General features: G+C 31.3%; 1 protein-coding gene across 1 annotated transcript in view; it reads left to right on the top strand.

The window, feature by feature from the left end:
• LOC143233846 (secretin receptor-like) overlaps positions 1-21,061 on the top strand; it is a 45,312-nt gene extending 24,251 nt beyond the window's left edge. Inside the window, exons 6-13 of the mRNA XM_076470621.1 lie at positions 2,806-2,962; positions 4,457-4,517; positions 6,227-6,296; positions 6,410-6,501; positions 9,594-9,738; positions 14,185-14,226; positions 18,632-18,776; positions 19,265-21,061. Coding sequence (XP_076326736.1) covers positions 2,806-2,962; positions 4,457-4,517; positions 6,227-6,296; positions 6,410-6,501; positions 9,594-9,738; positions 14,185-14,226; positions 18,632-18,776; positions 19,265-19,596 — 1,044 coding nt within the window. The 3' untranslated portion in view covers positions 19,597-21,061. The remainder of the gene's footprint in view (positions 1-2,805; positions 2,963-4,456; positions 4,518-6,226; positions 6,297-6,409; positions 6,502-9,593; positions 9,739-14,184; positions 14,227-18,631; positions 18,777-19,264) is intronic.
• The last annotated feature ends 616 nt before the right edge of the window (positions 21,062-21,677 follow it).

Raw genomic sequence — 21,677 nt, 5'->3', positions numbered from 1 at the left:
TTATAGACCAAATTTATGGGTCTTTTATATGTTATGAGAACACTAGGCTTGGTAAAATCTTTTCGTACGTCAGTGGTTTTTGTAGTGTAACGAGTTGGGTACCCACATTACACAGGAATTCTTTAAAATGTAAAACAAACGTGAATAATGTGGTCTTTCATAATTTGACTATTTAGTAGTCAAACAGAAAAACTATAAATTTCCAAAGGGTGTCAAACAACGCAGGAACTATATAAAGTTACATAATAAGAAAGTATACGTTTCCAAGGCATGATTAATACCTCAAAACTGTCAAACTGTTTTTTGAGTTACTAGAATAAGACCGGTTTTTATCGCTTTCTGGCAAAGCTGGAAGTATTATTGTATTACTGGAAGTATTACTGGAAAGTAGATATGTAGTACATATGACCTATGTTCAGAAATGAAAGTGCCATTGGTCTATAAATAGTGTTACGTGTCCATTAAAAAGCAGAAAAAAGATTTTTACAAACTCTTGTCATTATGGAAACAAAGATTATCGCAAAGTCGAGACAAGGTTTGTGAACATTGATGTAATTTTTGCCATGGTAGCATTCTAGTCATTTCCCTTTGATGATCAACGTCTATTTGTGATGAAACAATGCTACAACATAACAAATTTGTATAGACACATAAATGGTGCACGGTAACAAACGTAACAAAGAGCAAAGCTGCACTATGGGCTATCTGTGTTCAACCTTCTATTGGTATCGAAACCCGGTTTCTAGCTTTGTAATTCCCTATACATACCACTATGCTATTTGAGGACTTAATGCCAAGAAAAACCTTTTTTCCAAAAAGACAATGACTGGATTACAACCAAAACAGACTACGTTTCAGAGATATCACTGGTCGTAGCAAATGATGTTAGCTCTTTCAATCCCAGAAGATGAAGCTTGTATGAAGACGCTAACATCGAACGGGCTCTTTATAGATTGTTTTCCAAGAGGCAGCAAATTCATGCAAGTAGCTGATTAATTATAGTTGCAAGAAAGCTTGAAGAATATAATATATTTTTTAATGTCTCCTCTTCCATATATTATTTGCTTGGAGGAGGTTTATGGTACAAAAGGGTCATGCTACAAACTTATAATGATTAAGATAACTTTATGTAATTGTGAAGGGACATGCTTCAGACACAATGAGTAAATGGTTTAGTTTCACGATAATAGTTGCGCGATAATGAAATATGGAAGTGCTATTTTCCCACCCTCTAAGGCCGCTATTATTGCTTATTGTAAGATATAATATAAACTTTGAATAGAATCTTTGCAGTTGCTATAGAAATAAAATGAAAAATAACGTGAGCTATATACCTTGAAAACCAGCTGTTTCTGACTGCTTCAGCTGTACTTATTTCGATCAGCTGTTAGACTCTTTTATCTGTTGCAAATTCGGTTCTTGCTGTGTTTAGTTCGAAATGAGTGATCAAGGGTCTGCATATAAACCATAACTTCCTTACATTACAAAGTGATTTATGCTATAACGTCAGTTAGATACTTTTTTTACGAAATAACTTTAAAAAACTTAGGAAATTCAAGATGTTCATGATATGTACATTCCTAGCGGCACTATGAGATATTTTATTAGCTATATTTTTATGCACCCGCAATACAAACTTACCCTAAAATTAAAATTCTTTTAAGTAGGATTAGATTAAATTAACCTATGAGACCATGGGCGTCAGCAAATACAATTCGTTTTCCTTTATTTTGTTGGTTTCAAAAAAAAATCACATTGAGCTACCTACTATGCCTCAGTTGTGTTAGGTTTTATATAAATCATACCATTTTTAATGCTGCAGGTTACTAAATCACACAAAATTCTGTTTGGAATTGTCTCATAATTTACATAAACAACACAAAATTTTGTATAGAATTATGCAATCGTACATGTAAACAACGCCACGTTCAGTATGGAATTGTGTCAGGACCGGTGACTTTTAACACTCATTGACTTTGTGTTAAAAAATCTGTATGTGCAAAACATTTCCGTGTTAAATCCTCAGTATAATCGGGGTATGATTGCCTGCGGCGGACAGAACCCATACAACCCAAATATGCTAATATGACTTTAAAAATGTGTGAATGCCCGTTGCGAAGACCCTAAACCAGAAAGTGACCAACACATCCAACTGTTAATCACAACTACTTTGTCACTAACGTCAGTTTAAATCTAAATTCATTCTATGTGTTGCTGAGCAGTCCACAATGTCATCGCTTAGTCGTAATAATAGGTAGTAATTAAAGAAAAAAACATAATTTTAGTGTAAATGATGTTATCATTTCCTCTTGAAATTAGCCTATTTACTGAAATTTGGGGTTCTTTATAAAAGCTTAAATCTATGGTAAAAAAATTACCAACCGATAAAAGGTGAATATTGGATAACTGTACATGTATAGTACTCAAAGTACCATATTATGTATCAACTAAAGGAGTAAAAAAATAAATACACATGGCGGTTTTAACTTTTATTATATACACTCATAGAATATACCAACTTTCAGTTAGGCAAAAAAGTAATAAAACAAGTAATAAAACCTCTTATAATGAAAATGATGTAGGGATTGTAATGCCAAAAATAATTTTGATATAATAGCGTACGATACTCGCTTACTTAAGATTCTTCCTTGCTGACATATAGATTAGAAAAAAATTACGTTTCTATTGTTGTTGCAAAGCATAAAAATGATGATAACGGTTGAGTATTTAAAGTAATAATTTTATTCCTATCCAGACGTACTGGGATTTTCATTCGAAACAATGAGACTTGTTTATTTATTACAGAACATAGACTGCAAAATCTTTATAAGTTTCTGGCACTATTTCTTGATGGCGAACTACTGTTGGATATTCATGGAAGGACTATATCTTCACAATCTTATAATTTTGGCCATGTTCACTGACACTAGCAGTATTTCTCGCTACGTTATTATGGGCTGGAGTAAGTAAATGCTTTGAATGTCTTTATTTTATAACGTCTTTTTTAATATTTCAAAGTGAAATAATTCTTAAACAAAATATGTCTCAGTTTAGTTAATGTAAGATTGTTGATAACCGTTGTTTTAGCCTTTTTTTTTCGAAAACCAAATAGAAGACTTTCTGTATCCTCAAACTCTTGAACGTTACTGCTAATAGTCACATTATTTTTCTTTAGATTAACCTTAATTAAAAAAGCCTGAGCTCCATAATAACGCCAGAACAACTTATTTTTTACAAATTATGCCATTTCTCAAAAGGTACAAGTTAGGGTAGGATCTACATTCTTAAATATTTCAACTTTGAAATAGTTGCTTCTGGCATCTCATGTTTACATCATCCTTTAGCTCATTATGGCAGTGAATAGATTGTTTTTAGTTGCATCATTTTTATAAATCACCAGCATATGTCCCGTCAGAAATTACAGGGCAAGTACTACCATCCTTATCCTATAGTTTATCCTAATCTCACGTTTTGTGGCTAATTAAAATAAAGAACATTTTGAAATCAAGTTTTACCAACAAAGATCCAGATGCAGTCGCGACAGCCAAACATCAGTAAAATTCCTTTGTGAGCTAATCAAAATTAAGATCTTTCATAAAATGAATTCGTGGTGTATTTATAGAATGATTATTGGCAAAAATATCTTAGATTAACAACTTCTAATATATAGAAAAGCCAGTGTATTTTAATAACAGTATGATCCTACGATGGCTTTTACGTCATATTGCTTGACAACAAAAGCATAACCTGATACTGTTGTTAGTCTATGTACTGAATGTATAAAATGCAAAAAAAACAACTGGTAATATATTTGTTAATTTCTTAATTTACAATTTTTGTTGTTTAAATAGGTTTGGTTTTTATTAAAAACATTACTTATATAACAGACAATAGCTTAATTCAAAAACGATTTATGTTTATAATTGAATCCATAATATCCAACAATTTCATAATAATATTTGTACACATGGCTTTAGGGTAGATGATCCCAGTCCCCCAGTGGCGCAACGGTATTTGTGGGGACTTACAATGTGTCGGTTTGTCCTTAATAACGAACAACGATAGATGATCTCAAACTACATCTTTACTCTAGCCTTATTATATTAACACTCACTACAACTCTAAGGTTTTACGGCATCTCTCTCCCGGTCATCTTCCACTCCCATCGCTAAAATCGTTATGATCAGATAGTATCGAAATTTTGGTTTTATGACTTTTCCTATTTCGAGAACTCAAGAGAAATTGAAAGTGACATGTCGTGATACATACTGACTTCTATATAGGTCAGGTTATGACCTCTCTAGATTATATCTAGATATATCATACCTACAAAACTGAAAGTACAATACTCATTAAGAACATTTTAAACTGATATAGATAAGTATGCTCAAATTTAACATTAAAAAGTGAATAACTCATAAGAATGTTAAAGTTTTTATAAAGCATTGTTTTGCAGCTCTTCCGATTCCCTTCATTGTTCCATGGATTATAATACGTGCATTGTTGGAGGACAAATTGTAAGCTACCATTCTGAATATCTTGATTAAATAAAATAACTCACCTTTATTTATAAACAGTTTCTATGGACTTGTCGATTTTAATATATGCAGAGGACATTTGTTGAGATAGAAAAAAAAGAGTAGCACATATTTTAGTTATAATTTTTATTTTGATGCAGTTTTGTTTGCAGCTCAAAATGAAATAAAGGGTCATTCGCTTTCTTAGCCTTGATTATTTTATTAAAATAGTTTATTAAAATTCGACAGTTTGTCTTCTCTCCTTATTACTCTACAATAACGACGAAGTTTTATGCAAATAAGAATTTCAATAACTAATTGTACTTTAAAACTAACAATAAAATTGTTAACATGAAATAAAAACAATTTCATACCATAAATATTTCATTCAAAATCAGTACATGGACGATAAATTTCAATTTCAGAAATAAATGTGGTTTTAAGTAAATAAACGGATAATTTTGTGGAATAATATTTTTTTATATTATCAAATAAAACAGAACATTTAAATATCCTTTATGAAAAAATATTATTGCTATCTTTATTAGAAACAAACCACACTGTCCACAGGAAGGTTCTATATGCCTTTTTCAGACTAAATTCTCTGGAAACATGACTTTTATTTCTGAGCATGGCAAGGGTTTTCTGTGTTACCTAGAACCTGAAAAACCCGTGATATTACTGAAGTGAAGCAAGTATTAAAGGAGAATTTCTTTATCGGTGCTAAAAATAATTTTTTAAACAATTCTAAGTCTTAAATGCTTTAATCATGTAATTAAAAATAATAAATATGTATCAGAATTTCTTTAAAATATAGATTTGTTACGTTTATAAAATCTTTGAATTAAACCTAGTTCAATAACTTTTTAAAATTTCCCAAACATATCTTTAAGTTTCTTCTCTGTGAAAAAGGCGTTCTTTAAAGAAAGTTATATTACAGCCTTTTTGCGTATTTAAGATGTTAAATTTCAGTTTAACTCTACAACAACATGTTTACAAACTAGTCCCCATATTTACTGCCTGTAAACATTAAAAAATATATTGCTCTTAAACCAAAAAATATAAACCGACTGATTGATTGATCCATGAACGAAACAAGTTACGTGCATTTTATCTATATCTTAAAGTAACATATCACTTAATTTATTAAAACTTGTAATAAACAATGTATATATGTCTAAATTATGCTTTTTGTCGACGTTTAATCTTTATTTAAATGTTTATCTAATGTTTTTAAAAACTAATTTTTAAACTGTTCATTATACGCATAATGGTTCCATAAGTTAAAACATTTTATAAATGTATTTGTTAACCATGTACTTCTGAACTTTTAATATAATATAGATAGTTAAGTCTGAAGGCTGATTTAGCAACCTGAGTTCCCTTCGACATCATTAAAAGTTTAAAACAACAGTAACAGCACGACTCACAAATGTTTCTGGTGCGCGTTACGTGTTGTTTACCAATGTAACGAAGGTAATTATTATTGGCTTCTCAACTTGTATTTCCTTCGTTATCAGACAGTGTCATTCTAAACCCGAACGAGACATTCACATATCGAGATTGAATTTCGCAAGTTTTGTGTAATTAATTGATTAATTTACCAACTGTTTACGTCTTTTGTATAATAAATAATCTCACGTATAATGTAGAGTTAAGGATATATCTTGTGGTCTTTTTTTCAAACGTGAATTGTATCTTTTCTTTAGATGTTGGACAACCAATGAAAATTCTGGTTATTTTTGGATTATTCGAGCTCCAATCACGTTGTCAATATTGGTAAGTTTTCTTTTTCGAATCTATTTATTCGTTCTTTATTTCTACAAGCATAATTTTAATACAAGTTAGTAACTGGAAATTAAATTCTTTACTCATATTTACCTGTTTTTTAGGTTAACTTCATATTTTTTATCAACATAACCCGTGTGCTATTTTTGAAGATGTTTGTGCCACTAACCATGCAGATAAGAAGATATAGATATCGGTGAGTCTGGAAATATATAAACAGTTCTGTTTGTGCTGATGATTATTTTTTATGTTTAAACTAAACCTTCGTAAATTCTGAAGATTTTAATTATAATTGTTTTGCGTTGGTGAAGTGAAATTGCAGTATTTTTTATGTTATTAATTGATTATATTTTCTAGCACGGAATATACACACTCACATTAGTATAAGCTGAAAATTATTACATGAAATTATTCCAGGCGTCATCTTTACTCGATGTAATAAAGAACAACAACAACAAAACAAAAACCTGACAGGTTTAAATATCTCTGTCCCCAGTGCTCAGAAACAGAGATAACTTTCTCTTCACCTCGTAGACCACAAGATTTAGATTTTGTTCATGCTGCCCGAAAAAACCAAAAACCCTACATACGAGCAAGCGGATGAAAGAGAGCCGATTAGACGCACCGAGTGGGGAGTGTGAGTATGATATTAATGACCAAAATTGGATTTAGGGTCCATTAGAACGGCGGTGATCCCTAAATCCTATGCCAATTTTTGGTGTAGGGAAAACGGGAGAACCCCTGAGAAACCCACTTTCGCAAGTTGGTGCCAATAAAGCCAGATAGTGTCAATTTGGCTAACTTAAAGAAGAAGGAAGGGCTGACAATTTAAACCTACTTTTTGCTGATCCTGGTGAAGACAACTGGCTTTTAGCGTATGATATTTTTTGTGTCATGACTGCAGGTCACTGGTTGAATATCATTGAACATGGACATAAATATAAAGGGCGTAAAGAGAGGCTGCTTATGTAATAAAGATTGTTGTTACAGAGCCTTTAAAAGTGTGATGAAACGTGTATAAGAGAGAGTTGGTTTGTTTGTTAATTGTCAAGTATAAAACTAAATTGTAAGTAATCTGTTACGCTTCCAAGGACTGAACCCTAAGATTTAGCCTTATAAACCCTCAAGCTTACTTATGAACTACCGGGAAACATAAGAAGAAAGAGAGAAGGAAAACATAACTATGTATGATTAGCAAAAGTTTTATTCTATCACAAGTTTATTTGATTCAATTAAAATTATAAAATAAAACATAATTTCAAGCAATTTTTCCGTATTCATTAAACGTTTATGACGAATATTTATTTTATTCTCCAAAGCCGAGTAAATTTAAAATAAACAAGATGTTTGAACAATTTTAGTGATTCTCTTCTCAGGTTTCTTTTTGATGTTCTAACTTCTTTAAAGTTGAGATATATAAACTAAATTAGCTTTACTTATGGAAAATCAATCCCTTTTTCGTAACATGTTTTACCATGATAATTGGAACTCGGGCATGAAGAGTCTATATTTGTTTTCATATTTTTGCCAATATCTCGATAAAAGTAACTGTTTCGTATTAAGTAATTAATAGAAACGTATTTGATGACCATAATAATTACAGTACTCTCTAACAAAATTTAAAATTTTACAATTTGAAATAATATGTATTTTTATTTTTAAAAAAAGTATATTGTTCACACTAGCCCATTATGGAGCTTTGTGCTAAATTTCAAACAAGAAATGTTCACACTTTAATGCTACCACCAATTTCAGCTTGTTGTTTATATCTCTGATATATGCTTACGTAGTGTTGTTAATGTTATCATTAATTACGTTTTTAACCATCCCATTAATAGACCCGAGGGCTTAAATACTTCTGATAAAGATAGGATGTAATAAAGAAACATTTCTTACCTTTAAACTTTCTCCAACAATCACTGCTATCGCGGGCTTTAGTTCACGCACTTAGATAATGTCACACTGAACAACTGCAGACTTGTTTGTTTTTTGGGTAGTACAGAGGTAATAGGAACAAACCATTGTATAGTTTGAAGGCAAAATTCACCGGAGACAGCTTTAAATATGGACTCCATATTAATAATTGTTCGCCAATAAAATATAGAAAGTTAAGAGAAAATGATAACCCATGTGATAAATACGCCGTTGAAGTGGTGAAAGGTTTACTATTCTTGGACACATGTCGAACGAAATAAGTAAAACTATCAATCTGAACTCGTAGTTTCTAACCATGGTGTGTGTTTACATGATATATATAATGTTGCCACCAAGTTGAACTCGTGGTTTTTTTTACCATGGTGTGTGTTCACATGATATATTTATATTTTGAAACCTTCGGTTCTACTTTAATTTAAATCTGTAACAATGAGTGATTCCAATCCAAGCTGTTACCAGTACCATGGCTTCATAGTTATATATATATTGCTTTTCTGTAACAATGAGTGATTCCAATCCAAGCTGTTACCAGTACCATGGCTTCATAGTTATATATATATTGCTTTTCTGTAACAATGAGTGATTCCAATCCAAGCTGTTACCAGTACCATGGCTTCATAGTTATATATATATTGCTTTTCTGTAACAATGAGTGATTCCAATCCAAGCTGTTACCAGTACCATGGCTTCATAGTTATATATATATTGCTTTTCTGTAACAATGAGTGATTCCAATCCAAGCTGTTACCAGTACCATGGCTTCATAGTTATATATATATTGCTTTTCTGTAACAATGAGTGATTCCAATCCAAGCTGTTACCAGTACCATGGCTTCATAGTTATATATATATTGCTTTTCTGTAACAATGAGTGATTCAATCAAGCTGTTACCAGTACCATGGCTTCATAGTTATATATATATTGCTTTTCTGTAACAATGAGTGATTCCAATCAAGCTGTTACCAGTACCATGGCTTCATAGTTATATATATATTGCTTTTCTGTAACAATGAGTGATTCAATCAAGCTGTTACCAGTACCATGGCTTCATAGTTATATATATATTGCTTTTTTGTAACAATGAGTGATTCCAATCCAAGCTGTTACCAGTACCATGGCTTCATAGTTATATATATATTGCTTTTCTGTAACAATGAGTGATTCCAATCCAAGCTGTTACCAGTACCATGGCTTCATAGTTATATATATATTGCTTTTTCTTTTATAGGAAATTATTCCAATCCACGTTGCTACTAGTATTATAGTATAATCTCGTGGTTTATATTACAAGTACCATGTTATAATGTTATAATTTGTGCTACAAGTAACTTTATTAAGTGTTTTTCTTACAGGAAGTGGTTTCGATCCACGCTGGTACTAGTACCGTTGTTCGGTGTCCACTATGCTATACTATTAGGAATGTCCTTCTCCGCTGGAGTGAACAAACTTGTTGAGCTCATCTGGCTGTATATCGACATCTTGTTTTCTTCATTCCAAGTAAGCCATGAATGTAAATATCTAAGAAATATATGACGGTTTCACAGCGGTTAACATTTATAGTATGTTAAACATGCTAATATAAAATGACGGTGCTATATACCCTAATTTTACTTAGAGTGTTTCGTGGAAACTAATGCAGAACTACTGTATTACATGAATCAGTTTACTGAATACTTCATTAATACATCAATACTAGACGACAGTACTATGTACCTTTAAAATTCGTCGAATATTTCGTTAGTTTGCTAGTAAAGAGTGATGCTACTATATGACTTTAAGAGTTTGTAAAATGTTTAATGGAATATATGATGAATCACGATAGTGGCTAATAATAGGTATCTAGATTTGCAGATTTGCACAAGACCTTAATAGAACATTCGCACAAAAAGCATCTTAAACATCAAAGATCCAGCTCAAACAACGCTTAAAAAAAGCCAACGCAACAATAAACTGTTGAAAAGCATGTAACATTCAACTGCATACAGGTGCACGTACGTAGCTTCAGATACATTCTCTGTAAATTAGCGTAAATTTAAATTAGTAAACATTAATAATTTTAAAAAGGAGGGATAGGAATTGTCAAAAGGTACAGAAACAAATTGAATCAAAATGTAAATATTATATTTTTAAGCCTACAACCAGGGGCTCTAAAAATAAGTAAACAAAACAGGCCGGAAATAGTTTCTGCACATTCTCACGCTACCAATCCTTATTTTGACTGCGTGTCTGTAGTACTCATCAAGTATAGTTGTAGGCTTGAAAACAAACTTTGTATTTTGATTCAAGTTGTTTGTGTAATTTTTTACTATCCCTATTCCACATTTTAAAATTAACTATATTTACTAATCTTGTAGCTACATAACAGTTGTTTATGTTGACATGCATGCTTTATTGGAAATGTTTAGATACATGATAAAAAGAATAAATTTGACAAGTATTAAATAAAAACTTTCTATGTTTATTTTGTGCGACGTTTAGAGAAAACACCCTTCGTCAGGCAGTAAGACCGTATTACAATACCACTAAACTGATTGAAAATTGTTTTTATTTGGAACATAATGCTTATTTCATAGAAAATTTATACATACTAATCAAAGTAATATATAGCATATAATATTAATTATGTATCATATTTCAAATGTTTATTTTTAGATTAATATTTAAATGTGAATGAATGGGCAGCAATTTGTGGATAAATGTGATAATAAAATGTGATTCACAGATTAACTGTGCATGTATGTGTATAAACATTCACAAATGCTAATTGTGAATATACAGCATCATAATACATAAAATGTCTACGAACACATGAATACTGTTATTAGATAAATTAGCACTGAAATTAGAAGAACGAATGATTACAAAGATATAGACATAAATTAGGAAACTGTGATTGAAAACAGTAGTGTTTAAAATGACCAAGTGTAAAGTATCAATATATGAGGCAATCATAACTGTATGAGCAGGAGATATTAATAGATTATTAATATCACATTTACATAGTGTAAATAACACACACGTATGTAGAATACATATATACAATTATCATATGTTCATGTCCTACCTGGTTCTTCTGGTTTGTAGTCCTGTTGATAGCATTTATTTTATCTACTATCGTAATAAAAGAGTCAGAGGGTTACTCTATTTAATTCTATCAAATCAAAGAGTTTGACCTTATCCACTGACAAATCAGGCAAATTACCTGCAATAGATGACAAATTTTAATGAATGTTTAGAACTCGATAGAAACTGTAATTATTGTTTTCTTTACATAAGCTATTTGAATAACAGCATCGAAATTTTAGCCTGAAGGAAGTTCATCTGTATACACTTACTAGATATATGTTCACACGCACATTTTTAACGTAAGAACAACTTTGAGTATGGGAAATGTTCTAACTCCACATAGTATATATTTTATACGTATATATAAGCTAAGTATGTAGCTTTAAACTTGGCAACTTAACTGCCAATAGTTCTCTGACCTTTCACGAGAAATGTTTCTAAAAGATGTATAAAGTTATTTCTTAAAATCGATTTCGTTGCTATGGGAAGTTTGTTACCAGGATTACCAAAAACTATTGCTTGCATACTTTGCATGGATGTGTTATTTGGTGTATACATATTCATTATTTCATTCTTGTTCTAATTATTCAACTCCACAAAAGGAATGTAAGTAAATTATTTTAATTAGATATATTTGTCATCATTTGTCTCAGGCTGAAATAACCAAATATTTACAAATATGAAGATTCGAATGAGTTTATTAGCAGCTCAACAGCCGTACATACAGCACTTCATGACCAGGCAATCAGAGCGCTCGACTCACATCTGACGGTCGTGGGTTCGAATCCTTGTCACATCAAATATGCTGTCCCTTTCAGCAGTGGGTGCGTTATAAAATTACGGTTAGTCGCACTGTTCGTAGATAAAAGAGTAGCCTAAGAGTTGGCTGTAGGTAGTGATGAGTAGTTGTTTTTTCTCTGATGGAAACAGGGATAGGCAACTTATTTTTCTCAGTGTCCACAATTGTGGCGAATAAAAACAACGTTGGATACACTATTCAAAAAATAAATAAATTGAAAGATGTTAGTTTAAACAAAATAATTGCATTTCAACTAACCTTTAATGTAAAAATTAATGGGGGTTTTCATTAACAAGTTTCGTGAAATTTGGCTTAATATCTATGCTCAATGAGCATCTTGCTCAGACCCTAAATTTATGTCAGTAAGCTGAGATCTGTATCTAGACTTGAGAAAATCTAGCGTAGAAAATGTTGACTCACACGTCCATGTGGATCCAAACATGGAAAATAATTTTGAAATTGCTATCTTTAAATTGGAAAGACTCTCATTTATCAGAATAGTGAGCACAATCTCTCTGACAGAACATTTGTGTTTACCTTTAATGTGTTCTACACTTTGCAGGGTAAGCATCTCGTCTTTAAATCCACACTTATCAAAAGACAAAGAAGGTGTAATTTCCTTACGGAGAAACGTGATTCAAATTTTTGAAATAGATTTTTGATCCAGTTTACATAGAGATCATCTTTAGCATTAGAAAAATCATAGTCCTTATTATTTTCTAGAAAACTATTCAACTTTGCAAAGTGTCCAATCATTTTTTTTGTAATTGTTCTGCAAGGAGGTTTAGCTTTAACTGAAATTCATCAACAAATTGTGAATTCTCGCTTATTATTCGATGAAATAAGGAAGTAAATCGTTCCAAGACTTTTCTTCTACTTAACTTGAAGGTCTGAAGTTACATATCGATCCAAAATATTAACTGTGCAATGTCATTAACATCTGTTGACTCATCTAGTCTAAAGAAAAATACAAACAGTCTTTTAGTTGTTCAAGCAATTCACTTTATATGTCTTTTGCTAACTCTTGCAAATTGCTCTTCGACTTAATTGCAAATTATTCACCTTTCGAAGAATATCATCTCTTATTTTTGAATCACAATTCTCCAACAGAGTTTCAATGACCACAGACAATATTTTTTTTACTTGTTCAGCATCAGAAAATGATTTCTTTTTCTGAGCTAGAATCCAAGCTACTTTATAGCTAGCTAACGTAACTAGTTCTATCGACGATAAAAGACTTTTTAGCTAACTTCATTCATACGATTTTTGCTTTCAACTGGAAATTTTTCAGCAAATTCGTTGTGAAAATTGTTAGAGTGTTCCCTAAAGTTGTATATTTTATTATTCCTACAAACTTTGTAACACATTGGCTTGTTATTTGCTTAAAACACTGCAAATTTCAACTCCCTACTTCCACTAATTCTCGTTTCACATTTTTCCTGTCACGCGCCATCCTCTGGAATCAATTAAATTTTCTAAGTGTTCACCATCATCTAGATTCTTTCGTTTTCGAATTATCCATTTATCCATATCATGAGATTAAAAATAAAAATATTTCAACAAGAAATCTTAAAAGTAAGATCAAGCATACTTTTTGCATAGGTTTGGTTTATCCTATCAGACAGTAACACTATCAACATTTAAGAAAGCTCCTGATTTTAGAGTATTAAAGCAAGTTGTTTGTTTATTTGTAGAATTTTCGAGTAAAGCCACTCGAGGGAAATCTGCACTAGCCGTTACAAAATGTAAAATGACGGTTGATCAACTCCAGGCTAATATTTTACCAGCAAATAATAATATTAATCGTTGAACTGTGAGACCCCCATGTGAGCAAGTTCGGCGATGGGTTTCGATCTCCCCACCCAAAAATTTAGGTCGTAGATACGAGTTAGTGTTTTTAACCCATGTCTAGCCTATTGAAAAGAAAATCCGAATAAATAGTTTCTTATTATTCATGATTTAGCGCATGAAAATTTTGGAATACGTAAAGCTGACAAGTATTCATTTACTACTGGAAAAGTTGCTTGTCTTGAAAATATCTTTATTAACTGTTACTAACAGTTTTATAATTTTTACAGGGGTTTTTCGTTGCGTTATTGTACTGCTTTTGTAACGGAGAGGTAAGTCAACAGTTGTGAGCGTTTGAGTAATTTTTTTTGTTTATTTATACAAAATAACTTTCACGTACAGGTAATTTGAGTTAAAGATTTGACTTTGTAATAAAATTTGTACTATATAATAAATACCACAGAAATAAGTTTTTGCAGTAAAACATGACTTCATTTTTGATTTTTAACTACAAGCAATAAATAATTATGAATATCTGAGCATGCTCAGTATTATATATATTTTTTTGTGATTTGCTTGTAAATGTATCAAAATATTGTCAAAAATAACGACCAAAAATGGTGTTTATTCATTACAAATTATTGAATATATGAAGTACCATAACATTTGCCATGTTAATATTAATTTTACCTGAGTTATTAACATAACTTATTTGATAATAGCAATGGATGAAATAAAAGAACTCTCGTTTTGCAGGAAAATCAATTTAACAATTTGGTCCTTTTTTAGGTAACTGTTTGTATAATGGATTTTAGTACTTATTGTTACGGCTTGGCATGGCCAAGCGCGTAAGGCGTGCGACTCGTAATCCGAGGGTCGCGGGTTCGAGCCCGCGTCACGCTAAACATGCTCGCCCTCCCAGCCGTGGGGGTGTATAATGTGACGGTCAATCCCACTATTCGTTGTTAAAAGAGTAGCCCAAGAGTTGGCGGTGGGTGGTGATGACTAGCTGCCTCCCTCTAGTCTTACACTGCTAAATTAGGGACGACTAGCGCAGATAGCCCTCGAGTAGCTTTGTGCGAAATTCCAAAACAAACAAACAAACTTATTGTTATACATCATGACGAACACTGTCGAGTTAACAATGAAAATATCATTTATCGTAGTGTATAAATAAAAATAGTTATCAATAATATTTTGTATTATATATTGGCCCGGCATGGCCAGGTGGGTTAAGGCGTGCGACTCGTAATCTGAGGGTCGCGGGTTCGCATCCCCCGTGGCACTAAACATGCTCACCCTTTCAGTCATGGGGGCGTTATAATGTGACAGTTAATCCCTCTATTTGGTGGTAAATGAGTAGCCCAAGAATTGGTAGTGATGACTAGCTACCTTCATCTAGTGTTACACTGTTAAATTAGGGACGAGTAGCTTTGCGTGAAATTAAAAAAAAAATTATATATAAATAACATCAAATATTTACAAGAGATATAGCAATTCACTTTATTTTATTTCAAATATGTTTAATTGGACCTTCTCTACTGATCACTCTTTTTCAACATTCTTCAAATGCACTTATACCCATAATTTTTTCTTCCCAAACTTAAACTTCTGGTTTTAATTTACTCTAATTGTCTCATAGGTATGTTGTTTTTCGTTTTCCGTCATATACTTTTGTCTCTTTACTTAATCTGTTTCTTCACTTCTCTTAAGAGATTATCGCATCTTTCTTTAACATTGGATACTTTTAATTCTGCTATTGTTTCTTTATAATAATCACAAAACTTTTGATACCACAGATTTTTCTGTATTTTGTTCTTTTCTTTTCATAAGTTCTTACTATATTTTTGTCGTTTCGACTCCTTCTGTTTTCATTACATATACTTCAGAACTTCCCACTTCATAAAATGTGTTTTTTATTTCTTGCCCACGTCTATTTTTTCTTATTTAAAATTCGTTTCGTTATTTATTTAAGCCATTTTTTGACATCTCCCTTTTTTCATCTTTAATACATGTCTCATGTGATGATTTAACTTTTCATATTACTAACTGCCATATGTAGACTTCCAAACTCCATTAGCTATAAGTATGAAAGTCTAATTCAACATTCCACTTTATATCTTTACCTTGATTCCTTTCAGTTCTTTTTCAGCACCATATTTCAACTCCACATTTATTGTGGACGTATATAAATTTTCAAGCACTTATAACTTTGTTTCCATGTCTTTCACCTCATTTTTATGGCATTTCTAGACACATTTATAGCAGTTGTGACTTCGTTCATATATGTTTATATGGTGTTTTCGTGCATTAATTATTTATTAGTTCAGTACTCCTGGTGCTAAAACAATATTTAGATATTTATCAATATTCCGTCTATTCGTACTTGTTTCTCTTGTCAGTTTCTAATTTTAACTTTTACCTTTGTTTATTTTTATCCATTTTTAAAACCCTTATGTGGGGAAAAATCCTAATTTAATTTTTGTGCTACATTTCCCTTAGTCAATTGTTCAGCCAGTGGTTTTTCCAAATCTTTTATACAAGTTGAAAATAACAGGCATTTATGTGGAGTTGCTTTAAAACTCCAAAACCCTTTCGTTTGATCCTAATTTCTTGACTGTTTTAGACTTTTTCAAGAATTTCCTTAACGTTCAGTATTTTGCTATATTTTATATCATTTTAGACAGCAGATGTGACAAGTCTTCTGATGTGTAGCATATTAGGATACTTTCAGAAATCATGTTCATTCATCTATGATATTTAAATTCCAGTTCTAGATACGATTTATGAACTAATATAGAAGTAAAAAGGCTCTTTTTAAGTTCTTTTTACGCATACATATTTATCTGCACTTTTATTAAAGGCAAGACCCCCCGAATTTCAAATAGTCAATTTCAAAGCGGAACATTTCTCTGAGCATGATAAGTTTTCTGTCATATCAACTATTGAGGGTTTTATATCTTTTTTTCAACTACTTATTCAGAGATAAATTGGTACGGTATTTTTAATTTTATTTTTTGTTAATCTACAACCACACTCGGTGGGCTCAGCAGATAGCGAGATGTGGCTTTGCTATAAGAAAAACACACACACCCTTGTATGTAAAATATCGATAATTTCGATAAACAATTAATTAAGATGGACATTACTTAAAAGGAGAAAAACAAGTATTTTGGTTTTGGACTGTTAAAAGACTTGGAAATTGGAATTTAAAACATAAAATATTGAGTTAATTAATCTGTTTGGTATGTGTTCAAACAACCAAAGGTTTTAAAATTTTATTAACAAAACTTAATAATCTGCTTGATATATGTTGAGACAGCCAAAAGGATTCAAATCTTAAAGACAAAATTTAATTAATTACTTTGCTTGGCGTGTATAGAAACAATCGAAGGGTTTCAAATTTTAAAGACAAAATTTTAATGAATTAAACTGTGTGGTATGTTGGTTCTAATAATTGGTAACACGAAGCTTTTTACTTTCAACTTTATACGAGCCGTTTTTCTTTCTTTGTAATTAAGCACAATCATGTATGATAAGCTATTTGTGCTCAGCTCACCATGGATATCGAAACCTGATTTCTAGTACTGGAAGTCCGTAGACATGTCGCTGTGCTACTGGATGGGTAGAGGGTTAGAACCAAATGTATTTTGTAGAAGAAGCAATCCGTTTAATTGAAAAGCCGTTATATGAGATCGTGTTCAAGCCGACAAACGTATATATTAAAAAAAAAAAAGTAGTTTCTGAGTAATTTTCAAATAAGGCAAAAACGAAAGAAAAATGATGTCGTCGAAATTTGTTTTCAATTATCCTAAATTGTTTTAAGTAATAACGGTAAGCATCAAACTGCTATACACCAATAAGTGTGTGTGTTTTTCCTTATAGCAAAGCCACATCGGGCTATCTGCTCAGCCCACCGAGGGGAATCTAACCCCTGATTTTAGCGTTGTAATCCGGAGACATACCGCTGTACTAGCGGGAGACATACACCAATAAGATCTCTTTAATCTATCTCATAAACCTAATAGCAATTTAAAACATTCCACCTTGGTCTTCAGGCACAGAAGCGTGTGTGTTTTCTTATAGCAAAGCCACATCGGGCTATCTGCTGAGCCCACCGAGGGGCACAGAAGCTGAAAGTACGCCATTCGGAGAAAACAGCAATACTTGAGGCTCCACCCAATCGAATCTTATTTAAAAGATAAACACCTACTGCATTGCTCTGGACTATATATATATATATGTGTCAATCCACTTTATTTTCTCTATATAGTTAGTTAATGTTACACTAAACACATTTCTTCAGAAGATAAAATAGTTGTGAAATTGTAACATTATTTCATATTTGCTAAACTTACTTATCTTCCTTGTCATGAACAAACGTAGCTTTAAGCTGATTAATGTTGCTTAAAAATGTTTCCCTAGAAAGCAAGCACATAATTCAGTTTTAGTAGACTTATAAAGTACGATTTTTTGCGCCCATGTGAGCGCATATAATAACTGAGGTAGAAGACAGATCATGTGTAATTAATTATTTTGATCAACGTCAATATATAAAATAAGAAGTTATGTTCTACACTCAGTAGATAAACGTAAAGAAAGTAACAAAATGTGCCTCTTTTATAACAATAAATTGATTGTGAGTTTATATATTGAGAGAAAATGTTTATTCTTTTATCTGCTATCATTTGTAAAGTGTTCTGTGTGAAGCTATGGTTTCTATTATTTGGTTTATAGGTACAGCAAGAACTACATAAACTGTGGCTGCGCTGGTCAATCAGAAGGACTTTTTCTCTCCGTTCTCAACAGTCCATCCTCACTCAGTCCCTAAGTTACCTTAGCCGTGGCCGAAGCTCTGTTCAGTCTCTCCATTCTACAGCTGGTGAACAGATTTTTAACAATTATTCTTAGCTTTAGAAACAACGTTTGAGGTCGTAAATGGTTATGATATAACAAAATCTGTTATATCTTGACTTCATTACTGTTTTGTACGTTCATGATTGTGAGAATTATATTTTTAATTTTTATCATACAACTTTAGTGTATTAAAGACTGAACCATGATTTCTTGTACAGTTTTTCGATATTTATCTAACGATTTATAAAACTTTTTTTTTACTTTTCCTTTAAAAGTTTCTTTAGCTTTTTTCATAAATCAATTTCTGTTTTCAGATTTTCTTCTAACATTTAATCTAAATTATATTTATTCATATTTTACGATTATTCTGATAATTATTCTAGTCTGATAATTACAGAACTAAGCGCTAGTTATCTTTTTCTATTCCAACATTATTTTTTATAGCCGAAATGTATTTTCCTGCTGTAGGTTAGTTAATAAACATTTCGTTTCTTTTTGTTTTAACATGTTCAGTTGAAAGACGAGATGTCATTCAAAGCACAAATCCTTCACCATGTATATCTCTTCAGGATAATTACTGTGAGAGTATGTCTATACGTCCAACGCCCAACACGTCCAGCTTAATGCACATGTTTTTATACGACGATTGCAAAAAACAGGACCATTCAAGTGTGGAATTAGTTCCCGTTAGTTGTAGTAATAAAACCTTATCGTCTGACTATGATTCTCCACGAATGTCATCAAAAGACAAAAGCTTCAATACAAAAGCAGAGAAACACAAGAAAACCAAACTTTTCCAAATTACAAAATATAGAGAGCGTGGTCACCGAGAAAGTTCTCTATGAAATAATTCTACTTTTGTAAACTATAGAGGCTACCACAATTTTTTTGAACCAAATTATTGATTTGATATTTTCTCTACCCTTATCCAAAGTTACTTAAAAGAATGAGAGAAACTTAGAACATTAAGGTTTGGCTGTTAAGTAAAGTTCACAAAATACTGGGAAACAGTATGATTAATCTTTATAAAAATGATCAAAAATTAATTAATCACAGGAAAAATTAATATTGCAATGTAATGGTCAATCATTTTTAACTGCGTTAATACGTTAACTTAATCGTTATGTGAGGTTAGCTGTTGTTTTGTTTTTGTGATGTTAATGATTATGAAAGATATACTGTTTCAAACACAGTGGAATATTAAAAATCATCAAATAGTTTTCGAATTGCCTCACATTTGAATTGATTTATATATATATTATACCTGAAAATGGATACTCTGTCTTCTCTTTCAGACAAAATAGTACAATGAATAAATTATGGTCCGTTCTAAGTGTTCCCAAATCAAATATTCACAGAAAGCTTACTCAGAAAATATGTTCAATTCTCCATCAATTTGGGCTGATGAGAACTCGAAACTGTATTTCTCGTCTGATCAAAATTAACATAATTACATCACATTTGAGAGAACTGATAAATTTTAGGTTAATTTTTATGTTAGTATTAAATGAGCTTACTTTTTATTCTTTAAAAGGGTGTATTAATATGGTAAGTGTTAAATGAATCAATATAATATTAACTGTTATTCTTTCGAAATAGTTTATTTTTTTATGTAAGGTTAACCCTGAACCTTGAGAACACTTACTAAAACCATACAATTAACCAAGAATAATGTAAAACTATCTCTTATCTTTAAAAAGTGTATATAATAAAATAATGTAAATGTAATTGTTACGTAAGGTAAAATATATCAATGGAGAAGTATACATAAAAACGTTCTCTAGTTTCCCACTCATATAGAGTTTACCGTCTTTTTTTAACAAATGTATGTAACGACAGTGTGTATTAGGTAAGGTATTATGTAAGGTCAACTGCTGTTTTTGACAAATACAGGATGTGTTAGGACAGATGCTATGTAAAGTTAGTTGCTGTTTTTAACAAATACATGTAATGGTAGACAATGTTAAGTTAGGTGGTATATGAAATTAACTGTTGTTAGCAAACACATTTAATGGTAGTATGCATTACGTTATCTGTTTTGTAAAATACCCTGTTTTAAAAATATGCAGAGTAATATGATCAGTTATCTCTTTGTGCAAGAGTAAATGTTTTCTTTAGTGCGATCAAGGATGGTTTCAGTTCATTTTATTGACAAACGACAAAGAAAAATTTTATAAAAGTCAAGTTTACTGTAAAATTATCATGCCTCTTATTATTTTACAAATATACTATTTTTATCATTTCATTGAAGTAAAAGAACATTAGTTGCTTTTTTCATGGACAGTTAAATAAAGTAATCAATATTTTAACCAGAAATATATGTCATCATTAAATACTTTAGATAAAAAAGAAGCCACTCTGATGTAGGTTGTTAAACCACATTTGATTTTAAACTTTCATCTCATTCAAATAAAATATATTTTTCCTCCAAATTCAAAAATTTTTGTTTTCACTTATACTACTTCGGTTATTAATAGCATTTTCAAATATAATTGTAGTAATTATTGTAATTACGAAATTGTCCAATATTACGAACTTTAAAATTATGAAAGATAAGTAAAGTACTTTTCTTATTATGATTATGAATACTTAAGAAGAATATTAGGTCCCATAAAGCTGGTAATGACAGTAGAAGGTGTGTTTTAAAACCTATATTATGAACACAGAATACAGCTAGTTTGGAAGTGACCGTCTATAAATATGCCATGAAGTAATACCTTGAATGCATTTTAGGTTTAACTTTATCTTTTGACAACTGTTGCAACAGGTCCTATGTTTTGTTGATCAAACAAGTATTGTCAGTATGCGGTACGTTTTCTGTGAAGCTTAATCATTTCCCAAGTGAGGCATGCGCAATAAGATATAACTGTTCAGCTTAACAAGAAAACATTCATCTTTTTTTTAAAACTGTAAAATGAATGTTTCT

This window comes from Tachypleus tridentatus, chromosome 12 (genome assembly GCF_004210375.1).
Source record: "Tachypleus tridentatus isolate NWPU-2018 chromosome 12, ASM421037v1, whole genome shotgun sequence".
In the NCBI taxonomy this organism is placed as follows: Eukaryota; Metazoa; Arthropoda; class Merostomata; order Xiphosura; family Limulidae; genus Tachypleus; species Tachypleus tridentatus.
This window is presented reverse-complemented; position numbering and strand designations above follow the sequence as displayed.